The following is a 13,104-nucleotide window of genomic DNA, read 5'->3' as shown; positions in this document are numbered from 1 at the left end:
TGTTGTCATTTTTATAGCACCAAGGATAGTGAGTATATTGTACAAATTCAACAGATTCAGTCATAATATTTATTGATCACCTTACTGTATGCATATTCTGAAAGCACTTAAAAGGAGGGAAAGAGCAGAGCTGTGAAGAAAGTCCCTAGTCTCAGAGGAGGAAATGAGTGTGATGACTAACATACTTTGGGCTCCTGGAGCAAGAAGTACTCAGCTAGATAATTGTAACGATATCGCCAAGCCACCCAAGCCCTGCCGCCACATGGGTGCTTTCTGCCAGGCTGCCCAAGTTCCGCCTGCTGCCATATTAAGGTCCCAAGTAACACATAGAGACTTATATTAGGTACAAATGCTGCTTGGCCAATGACTGCTAGCTCAGTCTTAATTATCATAAATCTATATATTTTATAAGACTTATCTTTTAGAGGACACCTTCCACTGGCACCCTCTCTTGCTGGCGGATCACATGGTGACTCTAGAGCAGAGACCAGGAGGGAGAGAGAAGGGACAACTTCCTTCTTGCCCTTGCTTATATATGAGTCTCCCTGCGATGTCACTTCCTCCCTGCATCACTACTTCTTTACTACATTTCCCAGAATGCTCCTTGACTCCTAGTCCCGCCTAACTTGCTGTTTCATTGGCCAAACAGTACTTTATTTATCATCCAGTAAGACAAACACATACACGGAAGCACTTCCCCTATCAGATAATCATGATTAGCAACTAGATAATTATGATGAGAATGCTGTGGGAACTTGAGAATTTGTGCCCTGTTTGGAGGAGTTTTGAGTCCAGCTAGAATGCTTCCATCTTAGATCTAAAATGACACCATTCAATGTAATCATGTGAGTTTTTAGATTCCACCTTAAGCAATTGTAGGACTGGAGGAGAGATGGCTCAGTGGTTAAGAGTGCTGTTGATCTTCTAGAGAACTGGAGTCCTGGTCCCAGCAACCATAGCAGGTGGCTCACAGCTGCCTGTAATCCCAGCTCCTGGGGATGCAATGCCCTCCTCTGGCCTTCATCGCCTTTGCATACACAAACACACACAGACACATACATACATTAAATGAATGAATGACTAAATAAATGAATCTTTAAGAAAATAAATTATATATTTCTGAAATGTTTGCATTGTAGTGCAGGAATTAAAGATTAGACTTGAAAGTATTGGCTGGGAGCAGCAGTTAGCATTCATAGGACTTGTTTTGCTTCGTTCTAGTCTCCTGAAGGTGACTTTCTTCATGCTGGCCAGATGTTGACCCTTTTCTGTGATATGTGTTTTGTTGCAGATGGAGTAGATGGAAAACAAGCACGTAGAACCAATTCCAGCACCCCTTTAGGGGAGCTGTTTGACCATGGCTTGGATAGCTGGTCATGTGTTTACTTTGTTGTGACTGTGTACTCCATCTTTGGACGAGGACCGACTGGTGTCAGTGTTTTTGTTCTTTATCTCCTGCTATGGGTAGTTTTGTTTTCTTTCATCCTGTCTCACTGGGAAAAGTATAACACAGGCATTCTTTTCCTACCCTGGGGCTATGACATTAGCCAAGTGGTAAGTATACATTATGCCCTAAGTGGTCTGCATGTTTTAAAGTTTTTACTACCCTTCTTCAATGCTGTCAGACATTAGCAAGTTAGAACTGATGTGTGGGGCTGGAGAGGTGGCTCTCTTTTTCTGAGGTCCCAGGTTCAGTTCCCAGCACCCACGTTACAATGTACAACAGTGTGTAACCCCAGTTCTAGGGAACCTGATGTCCTCTTTTGGTCTCCGGGCACCAGGCAGTTGTGATGCACAGACATACATGCAGGCAAATCACACATAAAATTTAAAAAAAAAAAAATTTTTAATAAAAATTTTTTAAAATGGAATTGATGCTTTAACATTTTCTTTTCCTGAGAGGATGACTTCGGGTGGAAATATAATAAAGTGCTAGAGTACTTACCTAACATGTGAAAGTCCATCGATTCTGTGTTTACCACATCATCTGGAGGGGGGGAGACGACACAATTCCAGACAGGGTTTCTGTGTGTAGCTCTGACTGTCCTGGAACTCACTCTGTACACCAGGCTGGCCTCCATCTCAGAGATCCATCTACCTTTGCCTCCTGAGTGCTGGGATTAAAGGTGTGTGCCACCACCCCCAGCACATCATTGATTTCAAGCATATACAAAAGTAAAACATGACAGTGAATCTTGAACATACTTAGTACTTAGCTTTAGCAGTTATCAACACATGGCCTCTAGTTTATGGTATGCTGTCTGTGTTTTCCTCATTCTTTTACAGGAAATGTGGTTAAGTATTTTTACAAATATTTCTAAATGTTAAAAGTTTTTAAATAGTTATAATTAGTTTTAAAAACATAATTAGAATGCCATCTAATTTAACTTAGTTTGACATGTTAATTTTTATTTTATGTTATTTTTGGAGAAGGGTATGCACATATGACTGAATTGTTGGCCTTTTGTCTCCTTGCCAACTTCAGTGAGTAGAGAGCTTTGTCTTGTGGATAGACCTGTGTTCTCTGCCCTAGAGTCTCAGCTTCTTGTGTTGCCGTTTCTCCATTTGCCATAAGAAGCCAACAGAGACACGGGAAGCTGGGGTGTGCTTGCTGATGGAGGTTGATTAGGTGGGCACGTGGAGTCATCATCCTGTGACTTAACTGCCTTTGAAGGGTTCCAGATGGTGACCACTTGCCTGCATTGCCTACATGGCAACTATTCGATGGTAGTATTGGAGGGGGCAGTCTGTTATAGGTGAGGAGATTGGTCATAGCAAATTTAAGCCCTTTTTAAGTAATCACTCTGATTAGACTTAATGATGCATAAAGCACTGTTGGCTTTCTGGATTGTTCAGCTGTTGATGCCTCTTTGTCTGTTTTCCTTCTAGACTATTTCTTTTGTCTACATAGTGACTGCATTGGTGGGAGTTGAGGCCTGGTATGAACCTTTCCTGTTTAATTTCTTATATAGAGACCTATTCACTGCAATGATTATTGGTAAGGAGCTCCATGTCGAAGCCTGTTTTTAACCCTCTCTTTGTTATCAAAAGCCAGTGTTTGACCGTAGCAAGTGATAACACTCTTTCCTTGTTCTCCAGCAAGCAGAATAACCCTACGGCTCTATAGGAGTTCTACCAGAATGTTAAAGGAAACAAGGGTTTTTTTGTTTTGTTTTGTTGTTGTTGAGCACCAAGCTTTTCCTATTCGGACAGAAATACCAAAGTAGATCAGCACATAAGCATTGTAGAGTTGTTATCTGGTTTAGTCTAGACTGTATTGGAGGACCTACATTTAGTGGATACTTCATACCTGTTTCAAGTTGAAAATTGTTAATTTGAAAGAGTAGGTGAAATATGGAGACTTTCATACTCTGCTGAAAAAAACTAAACCCCTCTTCCTCTTAGATAACCTCCCTCCTGTGTCACTGAGCACTGGAGGTTTTGGTTGTGGTTGTCATGTTTGTGCCCTGCCTGTTGCTCCCTAAGAAGGTAACCTTCACAGTTAACAGAAGCCATCAAACCTACTCCAACCTATACCATCCCCCCTTTTACAGGGGCTCTTGTCCACCCATTACTTGATCCCCAGCCCCACCCCACCCACACCCCTGCTTTCTGTTTCTTTGAGTCAGGATTTTATGTAACCAAGGCTGCCCTTGAATTCTGATCCTATTGCCTCCACCTCCCAAGTGCTGGGATTAGAGATGTGTGTCACCATGCTTGGCTTAAGTGTCCTTGAAAGCACATGGTTAATGTTTAAAGATACCTCACACAGTAGATGTTTCTATAGTCTTTAAATTTTACATTTAAATATAAAATGTGGTAAACCTCCATCGGACAAGCTGCTTGATTGAGATTCACTAAATGGTATGAGAGGAGAAATAACGTTTTCAAAGCTTAAGAATAAATACATAAATAAAGCAGAACCACTTTATCCAGATAAATATCTGCTGGTAAAATAGAGTGGTTCCTAAATGTGGCCCAGACCACAGGAAGGTCTGTGCCTATATAGCAGTCAGCAGTTTCTGAGCCTTATCTAGTTTCTAGCCTTTACCAGGGTTCACCAGCAGAAATAGGGTTGTGTTTAGATAGAGCAGCAGATCCATGGCCTGCATGTATGCATGTTATTCTTAGATCTTTAGAATTTTTTCTAGGACCCCTAAAGTAGAGCCTAGAGTCTTTGCCTTTTACTGCTTTCAAAACCATTAGTGCTGTCCCTCACACAGTCAGCTGCCTACAGATACCTCCTTTGGTTAACTCAAAAGTTAATATGAGCACATAGTAGGGAGCACACAATGTCTAATTGCCTGTTATAGTGATGAGAGGGTTCAGGTATTGTATGTCAGTTCCAACTTAGTGCATGTTCTTCACCAAAAAGTACTCACAAACTTTGAGGGTCTTTGTTTAGTCATTCATTCAGCAGGCAGGTAGGGGACTAAAGTCAGTTTATGATAAAAATACCACATGAATTAAAATGTTGATTCCAAATGGAATCTGATAGTAAAGGTACCACTTTGTGTTGTGACTCCACTTTTGGATGTATACATTTAAATTTTATGGCCAGGTGGTGGTGGCACACACTTTTAATCCCAGCACTAGGGAGGCAGAGGCAGGTGAATATCTGTGAGTTCGAGGCCAGCCTGATCTACAAAGCTACACAGAGAAACCCTGTCTCGAACCCCCCCCCCAAAAAAAAAAATTCAACTTATAAGCATTGGCTTTTCTTTGGAAATTTATTCTTTATAGTTGTAGAAAACATTCATGATTATGAAGTGAAATCTATAAAGCAATATACTCAAAGAAGTATAGCTTTTATTCTACCTATTCTCCTTTTCCCTCAACCATTCTTAGATTTTGTCATTTATTCAGAGTGTGTGTGTGTGTGTGTGTGTGTGTGTGTGTGTGTGTGTGTGTGTGTGTAGACGTCAGAGGACAACTCTCCTTTACCATGGTAGAACTCTAGTTGTCAGGCTTGGCAACAAGTGTCTTTACCCACTAAGCCATCTCTCCAGCCTTATGCTAGCTTTATTTATGGTTTAAAAATGTATGCATCATTTTATCACCTTGTTTGTAGCCCCCCACACCCCACTTGCTAGTATATCCATGATAGTGTATAGGGTTTTCCTCATCTCTTCTTCCAGCTTCCTGATATTTTATTGTGTAGATTGTACGAGAGTGCTTCAGCCAGCATTTGGATTGTCTCCAGGCTTTTGCTGTTGCACACATTGTTGTAGTAATTTTACATGCCTATGAGCTGTTGTGAAAATGCTTGTTTATTGATAGTTTCACCGTTGTAGTATATTGCCATGTTTGTTAACCTATGGGTAAGAAATGATACACTGGTATAGTTGCAATTAGCATTTCTCATGAATGAACTTGGCTAACCTTAATAACCATTTATATTTGTCTTTCTGTGAATTTTTAGACTCTAGCCCATTTTCCCCAATAGAATTGTTGAATACTTCCTTTAGGCCCTTGTTTTGTGTTCATAAATCTTTTTGATTGATTAATTACAGTTCTCTTACTTGTTGTCTTCTCTAAGATACTTTTTAACTTGGTGCAATTTTTTGTTGTGTTTGTTTTTAGGTTTATGTGTATGGATGTTTTGTTTACATGTATGTCTGTGTATCCTGTGAATGCCTTGTGCCTATGGATACCAGAAGAGGGCATTGGCTCCTCTGAATCTGGGGTTACAGATGGTTGTGAGCTACCACATGGGTGCTGGGACTTGAACCTGGATTCCCTGCAAGAGTAGGGAACAATTCTCTTAACTGTTGTTGCAGTATCTTTCACCCCCCATGTTAATGACTTAGTTTTGTATTTTTTTAATTCTATGTGTATGAGTGTTTTGCTTGCACATATGTCTGTGCACCACAGAAGCCAGAAGATTGTATTGGAACGCCTGCAACAAGAGTTACAGATGGTTTATTAGCTATCATGTAGGTGCTGTGGATTGAACCTGAGTCCTCTGGAAGAGTAGACAGTGCTCCAAACAGCTGAGCCATCTCTCTCCAGTCCCCCATCTTGTTTTGTTTTTGTTTTTAATTTTTTTTCAAGTTCCTATGATAAGTTAGAAATGTGAAGAATAAGAAAGATACTTTCTGTGGTCATAATACTCTGAGAGTATTTTTTTTTTTTAATGAGTTGTCTGATTTTTTTTTTTTTCTGTAGCGATTCCATTTTCTGTATTTTAAAGTCTGGCCTTAAGTTATGGCAATATGAAAAGCAGGTGTGCATATATGGGTTCCATCTCCATTGTATACTTGAAATTTTGAGTTTAAGAGATAAGTCTTTAACAGTTAAGTATTCTTTACAGACCATAGAATAAATTTCACATAGAGAAGAAATAAAGGTAATAAAGAAATAAAGGTTTCCTTTGGTAACTTACATAGGACACAGACTGTCTATATGCTTCCTGCACTTAGATTTCAAGAGTTTAGTTCTTCGGGCCAGATGAGTATTAAGAACTGAAAGCTCTAGAACTTAGTAAACCATGGAGTGTAACAGGGTAATCTGTGCCATAGGGCCCCAAAATTGGTGGGCTTTCTCAGAATGGCCAGGCATTGTTTTCAGGTTTAAGGGCAAATAAACATTGCATGGATAGGGTGGGGAGGAGAGAAACTGAAGATTCAAGGAAGATTACAAATAAACAGGGAGCAACAGTGTTGTCTGCCCCATCCCCACCCCACTTTGTAGTAGTTACATCAATTTTCCAGTTTGCTCGGCTTGAGCGCTGTTTTGGTGTCTTTGCATGTAATGATCCATGCCATTTTCAAGCTTTGTGCAGTTGGTACTATTTTTCTGCTTCAAAATTAAAGAAAATGAGACACTGACTGAAAGATTGGGTTGCTCAGAGTGTTGTGGTTCTGTAAAGTCCAGGCTGGTGACCTCAGACTGTGCTTGCTTTACAAACTGATCTGCCAGTGTCTTCACCTAACAGCTGCTGTGTAGTAGAGTAGTTTTGCTGTAGTAATAAACTTGAACCTGAAGACTACTGACCCTAAAATATTAGAAGTTTTTCATGGATGCAGTTACTGTAAAAATAATCACTCTTGAAATTCATAATAATTTAAATATTCTTCTTTTTAGGTTGTGCATTATGTGTGACTCTTCCGATGAGTTTATTAAACTTTTTTAGGTAAGTTTTTTTTTTTTGTTTTTTTTTTTTTTAAGTTGTGGGGAAAGAAAGAAAAGGCAACCTTTAACAGTTGTATTATTAGAATTTAAGGAACTGTGTATATATTTTTGTTTTGGTTTTTTTGTTTTTTTGAGACAGAGTTTCTCTGTGTAGCCCTGGCTGTTCTGGAACTCACAGAGATCTGCCTGCCTCTGCCTCCTGAGTGCACCAGGCCTGGCTAACAGTTTGCTTTTATAATCTAGACATTTTGAAAGGGTTTAAAAATCTGTTTCAGGCTGGGCGGTGGTGGCGCACGCCTTTAATCCCAGCACTCGGGAGGCAGAGGCAGAGGCAGGTGGATCTCTGTGAGTTCGAGACCAGGCTGGTCTACAAGAGCTAGTTCCAGGACAGCCTCCAAAGCCACAGAGAAACCCTGTCTCGAAAAACCAAAAAAAATCTGTTTCAGATCTAGAGTAGGAACTTGATGGTTGAGGTTATTTCTGTTGGCTAGTGTAGACAACATAATTATACTATAAAATGGTCAGTTACTTTGTTAAGATTTTGAGCTCAGTAGGCTTCAAGTTTGTCACTTTTGTGAATCATAAGGAGTGGGTATTTTCTTGCTAAATATTGATTTGTTCACATTCTTTTTATGAAGGATTATAGTGAGGTTAATGAGATCATAACAATTCTGAATGTGTGTGGGTTAGGACCTAACTGTGTTGCCATTCTCACATAAGAGGTTGTGTACTTTCCTGCCTTTGGGGAATAGTTTCTGAGGTAGCTTGGAGGTGGACTTTGAATTCCGATTTGTGCACACCCCATCTTGGCTGGCTGCGCTGGCTTGCCTTGTGTTGTCCAGATATATTTTGTCCTTTCACATCTCAGTAATTTTGGTCTGCCTGTCTCCTCTGTTATGTTACCTTGTTCTTCCTATTTTAGTACTCAGATCTGTCTTGTAGGCTCTTCCTCATGTCACGACAAACTCTATATAGCTTCTGTTGTGATGGTGGTCATTTATAGAAGTAATCAATTTTTAGTCAGATGTGGGGCACACTCATAATCCTAGCACTTCAGAAGCTGAGGTCAGTCAGCCTGGGCTCCATAATGAGTACCAAGTCTGCCAACATAGTAAGACCCTGTCTTTAAAAAAAAAAAAAGAAAGTAAAAGTAATAGCATTTAAGATTTGCAAGCCATACTGATCATTTGAGTCATTTCTTCCTCTTATAGATGAGGCTTTAATTGGGCCACACATTGTCCAAGGTAGTGTGATCAATAAGAAAACCAAGACTAGAATTTGGAGCCCTGTTCAGATGAGCCGACATGCTTTGTTACTCCCAGTGTATTTAGAGACACCAAAATGTGCTGGCTGTCTCTCTTTAGGGTCTTTTGTGTGAAATATATCTGTTCCAAATCTGTATCACTTTAAACTTTTTATTTTTATGTGTGTGAGTATTTTGTTTGCATGTATATGTTTGTACCACATGCATTCCTGTTGCCCAGGGAGACCAGAAGAGAGTATTGGATCCTCTGGAACTGGAGTTATAGATGAGCCTCCATGAAGTCCTGGGAACCAAATCTGGGTTCCCTGGAAAAACAGTTGGGATTTTTAACCTCTAAGCCAGTAGTTTTCAACCTTCCTGATTTTGCAACACTTTAATGCTGTTCCTCATGTGGTGACCCCCAATCATAAAATTATTTTGTTGCTACTTCATAATTGTAATTTTGCTACTTTTAGGAATCATAATGTAAATATCTGATATGTGACCTCTGTGAAAGGTTGCTTAACACCCCCCACCCCCAAAGGGGTCACAACCAACAGGTTGAGAATCGCTATTCTAAGCCATCTCTCCAGCCCTGTCTTTCCATTCCTGACATAGCTGTTGACCATTTGGTTTAAAAGTAAGAAAAGGGGCTAGAGAGATGCCTCAGCAGTTAAGAGCACTGACTTCTGCCAGAGGTCCCGAGTTCAATTCCCAGCAACCACATGGTAGCTCACAACCATCCATTATGAGATCTGATGCCCTTTTCTGGTGTGCAGATAAACATGGAAGCAGAATGTTGTATACATAATAAATAAATAAAATCTTAAAAAAAAAAAAGTAAGAAAAGGGCCAAGCATGATAGTACATTACTTTAATGCCAGCACTCTGGAAACAGAGGAGCTGGACCTGCATAGTGAGTTCCAGACCAGCCAGTCTCACTTACACAGTGAGACTCTGTCTAAAAATAGAGAAATGAGGGAAGGGGGAGGAGTGATCTCTGTCAGAACCTCAGTTGTAATCCTGGCCTTGGTAGCAATTATTAATTTAGCCTGCCTTTAAAGTAGGGTTAATTATGTTGGTTCTCTGTGCCTTAGGATTGTAAATACACATTAAGAATACATGTGAAAGGAGTTTGGAGATGGTGAGTGTTAGGCACGTGTCCTGTATGTAATGATGTTCTGTATTAATTTTTCAGAAGTTATAAAAGCAACACCCTGAAACACAATTCTATTTATGAAGCTATGGTCCCCTTCTTCTCTCCGTGTTTGCTCTTCACTCTGTCTACAGTGTGGATCCTCCGGTCTCCTTCAGATATTTTAGAAATACACCCTAGAATATTCTACTTCATGGTTGGAACAGCTTTTGCCAATATCACAGTAAGACTTTTTATTTTTTAAAAAATTTATATAAGCCAGATGTGGTAGCTCATGCCTATAATTCAAGGCCAGCCTAGGCCATATGAAACCATGTCTCACAAAACCAAAATAACAAAACAAAAAAGAATCAAAGCAGCTTTGAAAGGTGTTCATTGCTGGTTGGAGGTCGGAGGTCCGAGCTTCCTCTTCATTACCATGAAGAAGTTTAGTTGTGTTGAGGTTTAGGAGTCTGCTTTGGAGTTGTTCACGTAGCATAAAGTTTTAAAATTGGGAACTACTTCTTTTTTTTTTTTAAAGATTTTATTTATTTATTATGTATACAGTCTTCTGCATGCATGCCAGCAGAGGACACCAGATCTCATAGGGGATGGTTGTGAGCCACCATGTGGTTGCTGGGAATTGAACTCAGGACCTCTGGCAGAAGTCAGTGCTCTTAACTGCTGAGCCATCTCTCCAGCCCTGGGAGCTACTTCTTTTACCTCAGCTGGTACTACACTGAGAGAATACCTTCTGTAGCATCTGTGCTAGTTCTTTTCTCATCTTAGGGCAGAGTACCTGACAGGCAATTAAAGGAGCAGTTTGTCCTGGCTTGTGCTTTAAGAAGGGAAGCGGCCTCCTGGCACGGGAGTTGTGGTGTCAGGTCACAGTGTTGGTCACAGTGTTGGTCACAGTGTTGGTCACTGCGGAGAGGAGGCCTCGAGGGCACCACTCGGTTCACTTTGTGTTCAGTCCAGGCCTCGGCGCATGGGTAACGCTGCCCACATACAGAGTGGTTCTTCCTTCCTCATTTAGCCCTCTGGAAACACCTCTACAGACACATGGAGATTAATCAGCACCAGGACTACACCCTTTCTCCATTGTCTTAGCCTCTTCTGATCCAGTCCCGAGATGCAAGGGTGGGATCAGTGGCTGGTTGGGGACCTGAGCAACTGAGAACTGTTGACAACAGCTGCATTCTTGGAAGTCTTTAAATGTGGCTGGTTTTGAAAGCGTTTTGCTAATTAATGCCCCTCTTTTCCTCCCTCTTGTTGCTTCTCCCAAGTGTCAGCTAATTGTTTGCCAAATGAGCAGCACACGGTGCCCGACTTTGAACTGGTTGCTGCTTCCTCTCTTCCTGGTTGTGGCAGCAGTGACCATAGGTGCAGCAGCCTCACACCTCGAGAGTCTTCTCCTCTACGCTCTTACAGCAGCCTTCACTCTGGCTCACATCCATTACGGAGTACAAGTGGTGAGTAATCTAGAGTGGATCTGAGTGGCTTCCATCTGCTGCTTAGGAATCTAGAAGACACAGAGGGAAACTGCATAAAAGGGCTGCCTAGTGTAACAACTAGACATGTGAAGGAAATGCCTCAATTTTAGGTGATATGTAAGGGTGTCCTTTGAGATACTTTTTTCCTAATGATGATGTTATGGCACCTACAAATGAATTTTTAAGTGATTATGTGTGATTAGTTCTTACTTTAAATTGTTATATAAGTGATTTTCTCATTGAGAAAACACTGTCAGTGCTTTTCATTATGTGAGGCCAGATAATCCCATAGTTTCTGTTTCTTGCCTCTTTAGTCCTAGGGCATGTTTATTGCCTTCTAATTTAATTTGGAGAAAATAAGTAACATTGCTTTCTAGTATGCCCACGTCTATTCCTAACCCTGTGAGAAACGGAGAAGGGCAGTCAGTATCTTAGGGTTTCGATTGCTGTGATAAACACTATAACCAAAGCAACTCAGGAAAGAAAGGTTTTTTTTTCAGCCTATAGTTTCACGTCACAGTCCATCATCAAAGGGGAAGTCAGGGCAGGAACCTGGAGCAGGAGCTGAAGCAGAGGACCTGGAGGAACACTGTTTACCGGTTTGCTTCCCCGGTGGCTTGCTCAATCTGCTTTCGTATAGCACCACTGACTGCCTATCTGTCCATGGGTGGCACCACCCACTATAGGCTGGACCCTCCCACATCAGTCATTAATCAAGAAAATGAACCACAGGCTTGTCCACAGGCCAGTCTGATGGAGGCAGTTTCTCAATTGAGGTTCGTCTTCCCAGATAACTCTAACTTGTGTCAAGTTGAAAAAACAAATGAAACAACTGGTCAGCACAGGCAGATGACTAGAGGACTAGAGGGACTAGAGGAAGTCATTTGCGTTATTTCAGTCTTTATCTCACGAGCCTTTACCTTTATCGTCAAATAATAAAAAATGCAGCGGAAGATGGTTAGTATTTTTTCAGGTGTGGAAGAGCATTGCTGTCATTTTATCACTAAAGAAGCAAGAAGATAGCTTGAGGCTAACTCAGGCTGCATGGCAAAATCCTGTCTCAAGAAACCACAGACATTAAACAAGTACTTGGTACACCCAATGCTCTCTTCCAAAATAAGAAAGTCATTTCAGGATGAATGGACAAATACAATAATGCCAGAACCATGTGGCCTTGTCTCCCTCCCACTCTAACTAGTTTTCTAGTTATTTTACATATTTTAGTGGTTGCTGCATAGTATCCCACCATGGAGGTCACCAGTAGTTAATCAGTCTACTAGTCCTAGTCAGTTTATTTTATTACCTAGTGATTTAATTTTTACAATGTTGATATGAACAAATTGAAACACTCTTTGATTTGTGTCATATTGAGAGGATAACTTCAGGGGTGGGCTGGTGTACTGGGTGTCCACACTGCAGCCCTAGTGTCTGCTCCCTGCCTTTGTTTTGGAAGGAGACCTGCTAAGAGTCGGTTTGATGAACAAACCATTTTTTCTTCTGAATTATTGTTGTAAGAAACATGATGAACAGTGATGTCAGAGAATTGCTTATGTCTTTATTTGTAAAGATTTATCATATGCTTTCTGCCAGTATTCTTGGGCATTATCTTGCTTTTCATTGATCATTAGAGTGACATAGAATGCTGCTGCCAGTGTCTTGTAGTTTCAAAACAAGTTCTCACTATGTAGTGTGGTCTTGGTTGGTCTGGAACTGACTGGAGACCAGACTGGCCTGGAACTCACATAGCTGTCTCACCTGCCTCTACCTCCTAAGAGCTGGGAGTAAAGGTGAGTCACCATACCTGGCTCAAAACTGTACCACATCTCTTTAGAAACTGTGTATCCACCAGAACTCATCCCTTTTGTGTGTGTGGACTTGTGATGTGCAGGTGGTGCCTGTGGAAGCCAGAGAAGGGAATCGGATCCTCTGGATCTGTGGGGCTGAGTTACCAGTAGTTAGGAGCTGCCTGCCCTGTGTGGGTCTGGGAACTGAACTGCGGTCTTCTATACACTTTTAACCACTGTGCCGTCTCTCCAGCCCCAGTAGCTGAGGATTGAACCAAATGTTTTACACATGCTGTGTAAGCACTTTACTTGCTG

The 13,104-nt window shown here is 41.0% G+C and overlaps 1 protein-coding gene across 1 annotated transcript in view; it reads left to right on the top strand.

Annotated features, from left to right (window-relative positions):
• The window catches only part of Selenoi (selenoprotein I), a 41,506-nt gene that overhangs the window by 21,874 nt on the left and 6,528 nt on the right, over nt 1–13,104 (top strand). Inside the window, exons 5-9 of the mRNA NM_001256786.1 lie at nt 1,292–1,554; nt 2,890–2,998; nt 7,087–7,135; nt 9,576–9,756; nt 10,799–10,984. Coding sequence (NP_001243715.1) covers nt 1,292–1,554; nt 2,890–2,998; nt 7,087–7,135; nt 9,576–9,756; nt 10,799–10,984 — 788 coding nt within the window. The remainder of the gene's footprint in view (nt 1–1,291; nt 1,555–2,889; nt 2,999–7,086; nt 7,136–9,575; nt 9,757–10,798; nt 10,985–13,104) is intronic.

This window comes from Cricetulus griseus, chromosome 7 (genome assembly GCF_003668045.3).
Source record: "Cricetulus griseus strain 17A/GY chromosome 7, alternate assembly CriGri-PICRH-1.0, whole genome shotgun sequence".
In the NCBI taxonomy this organism is placed as follows: Eukaryota; Metazoa; Chordata; class Mammalia; order Rodentia; family Cricetidae; genus Cricetulus; species Cricetulus griseus.
The sequence above is the reverse complement of the archived record's forward strand: the minus strand, read 5'-3'. Positions and strand labels throughout refer to the sequence as shown.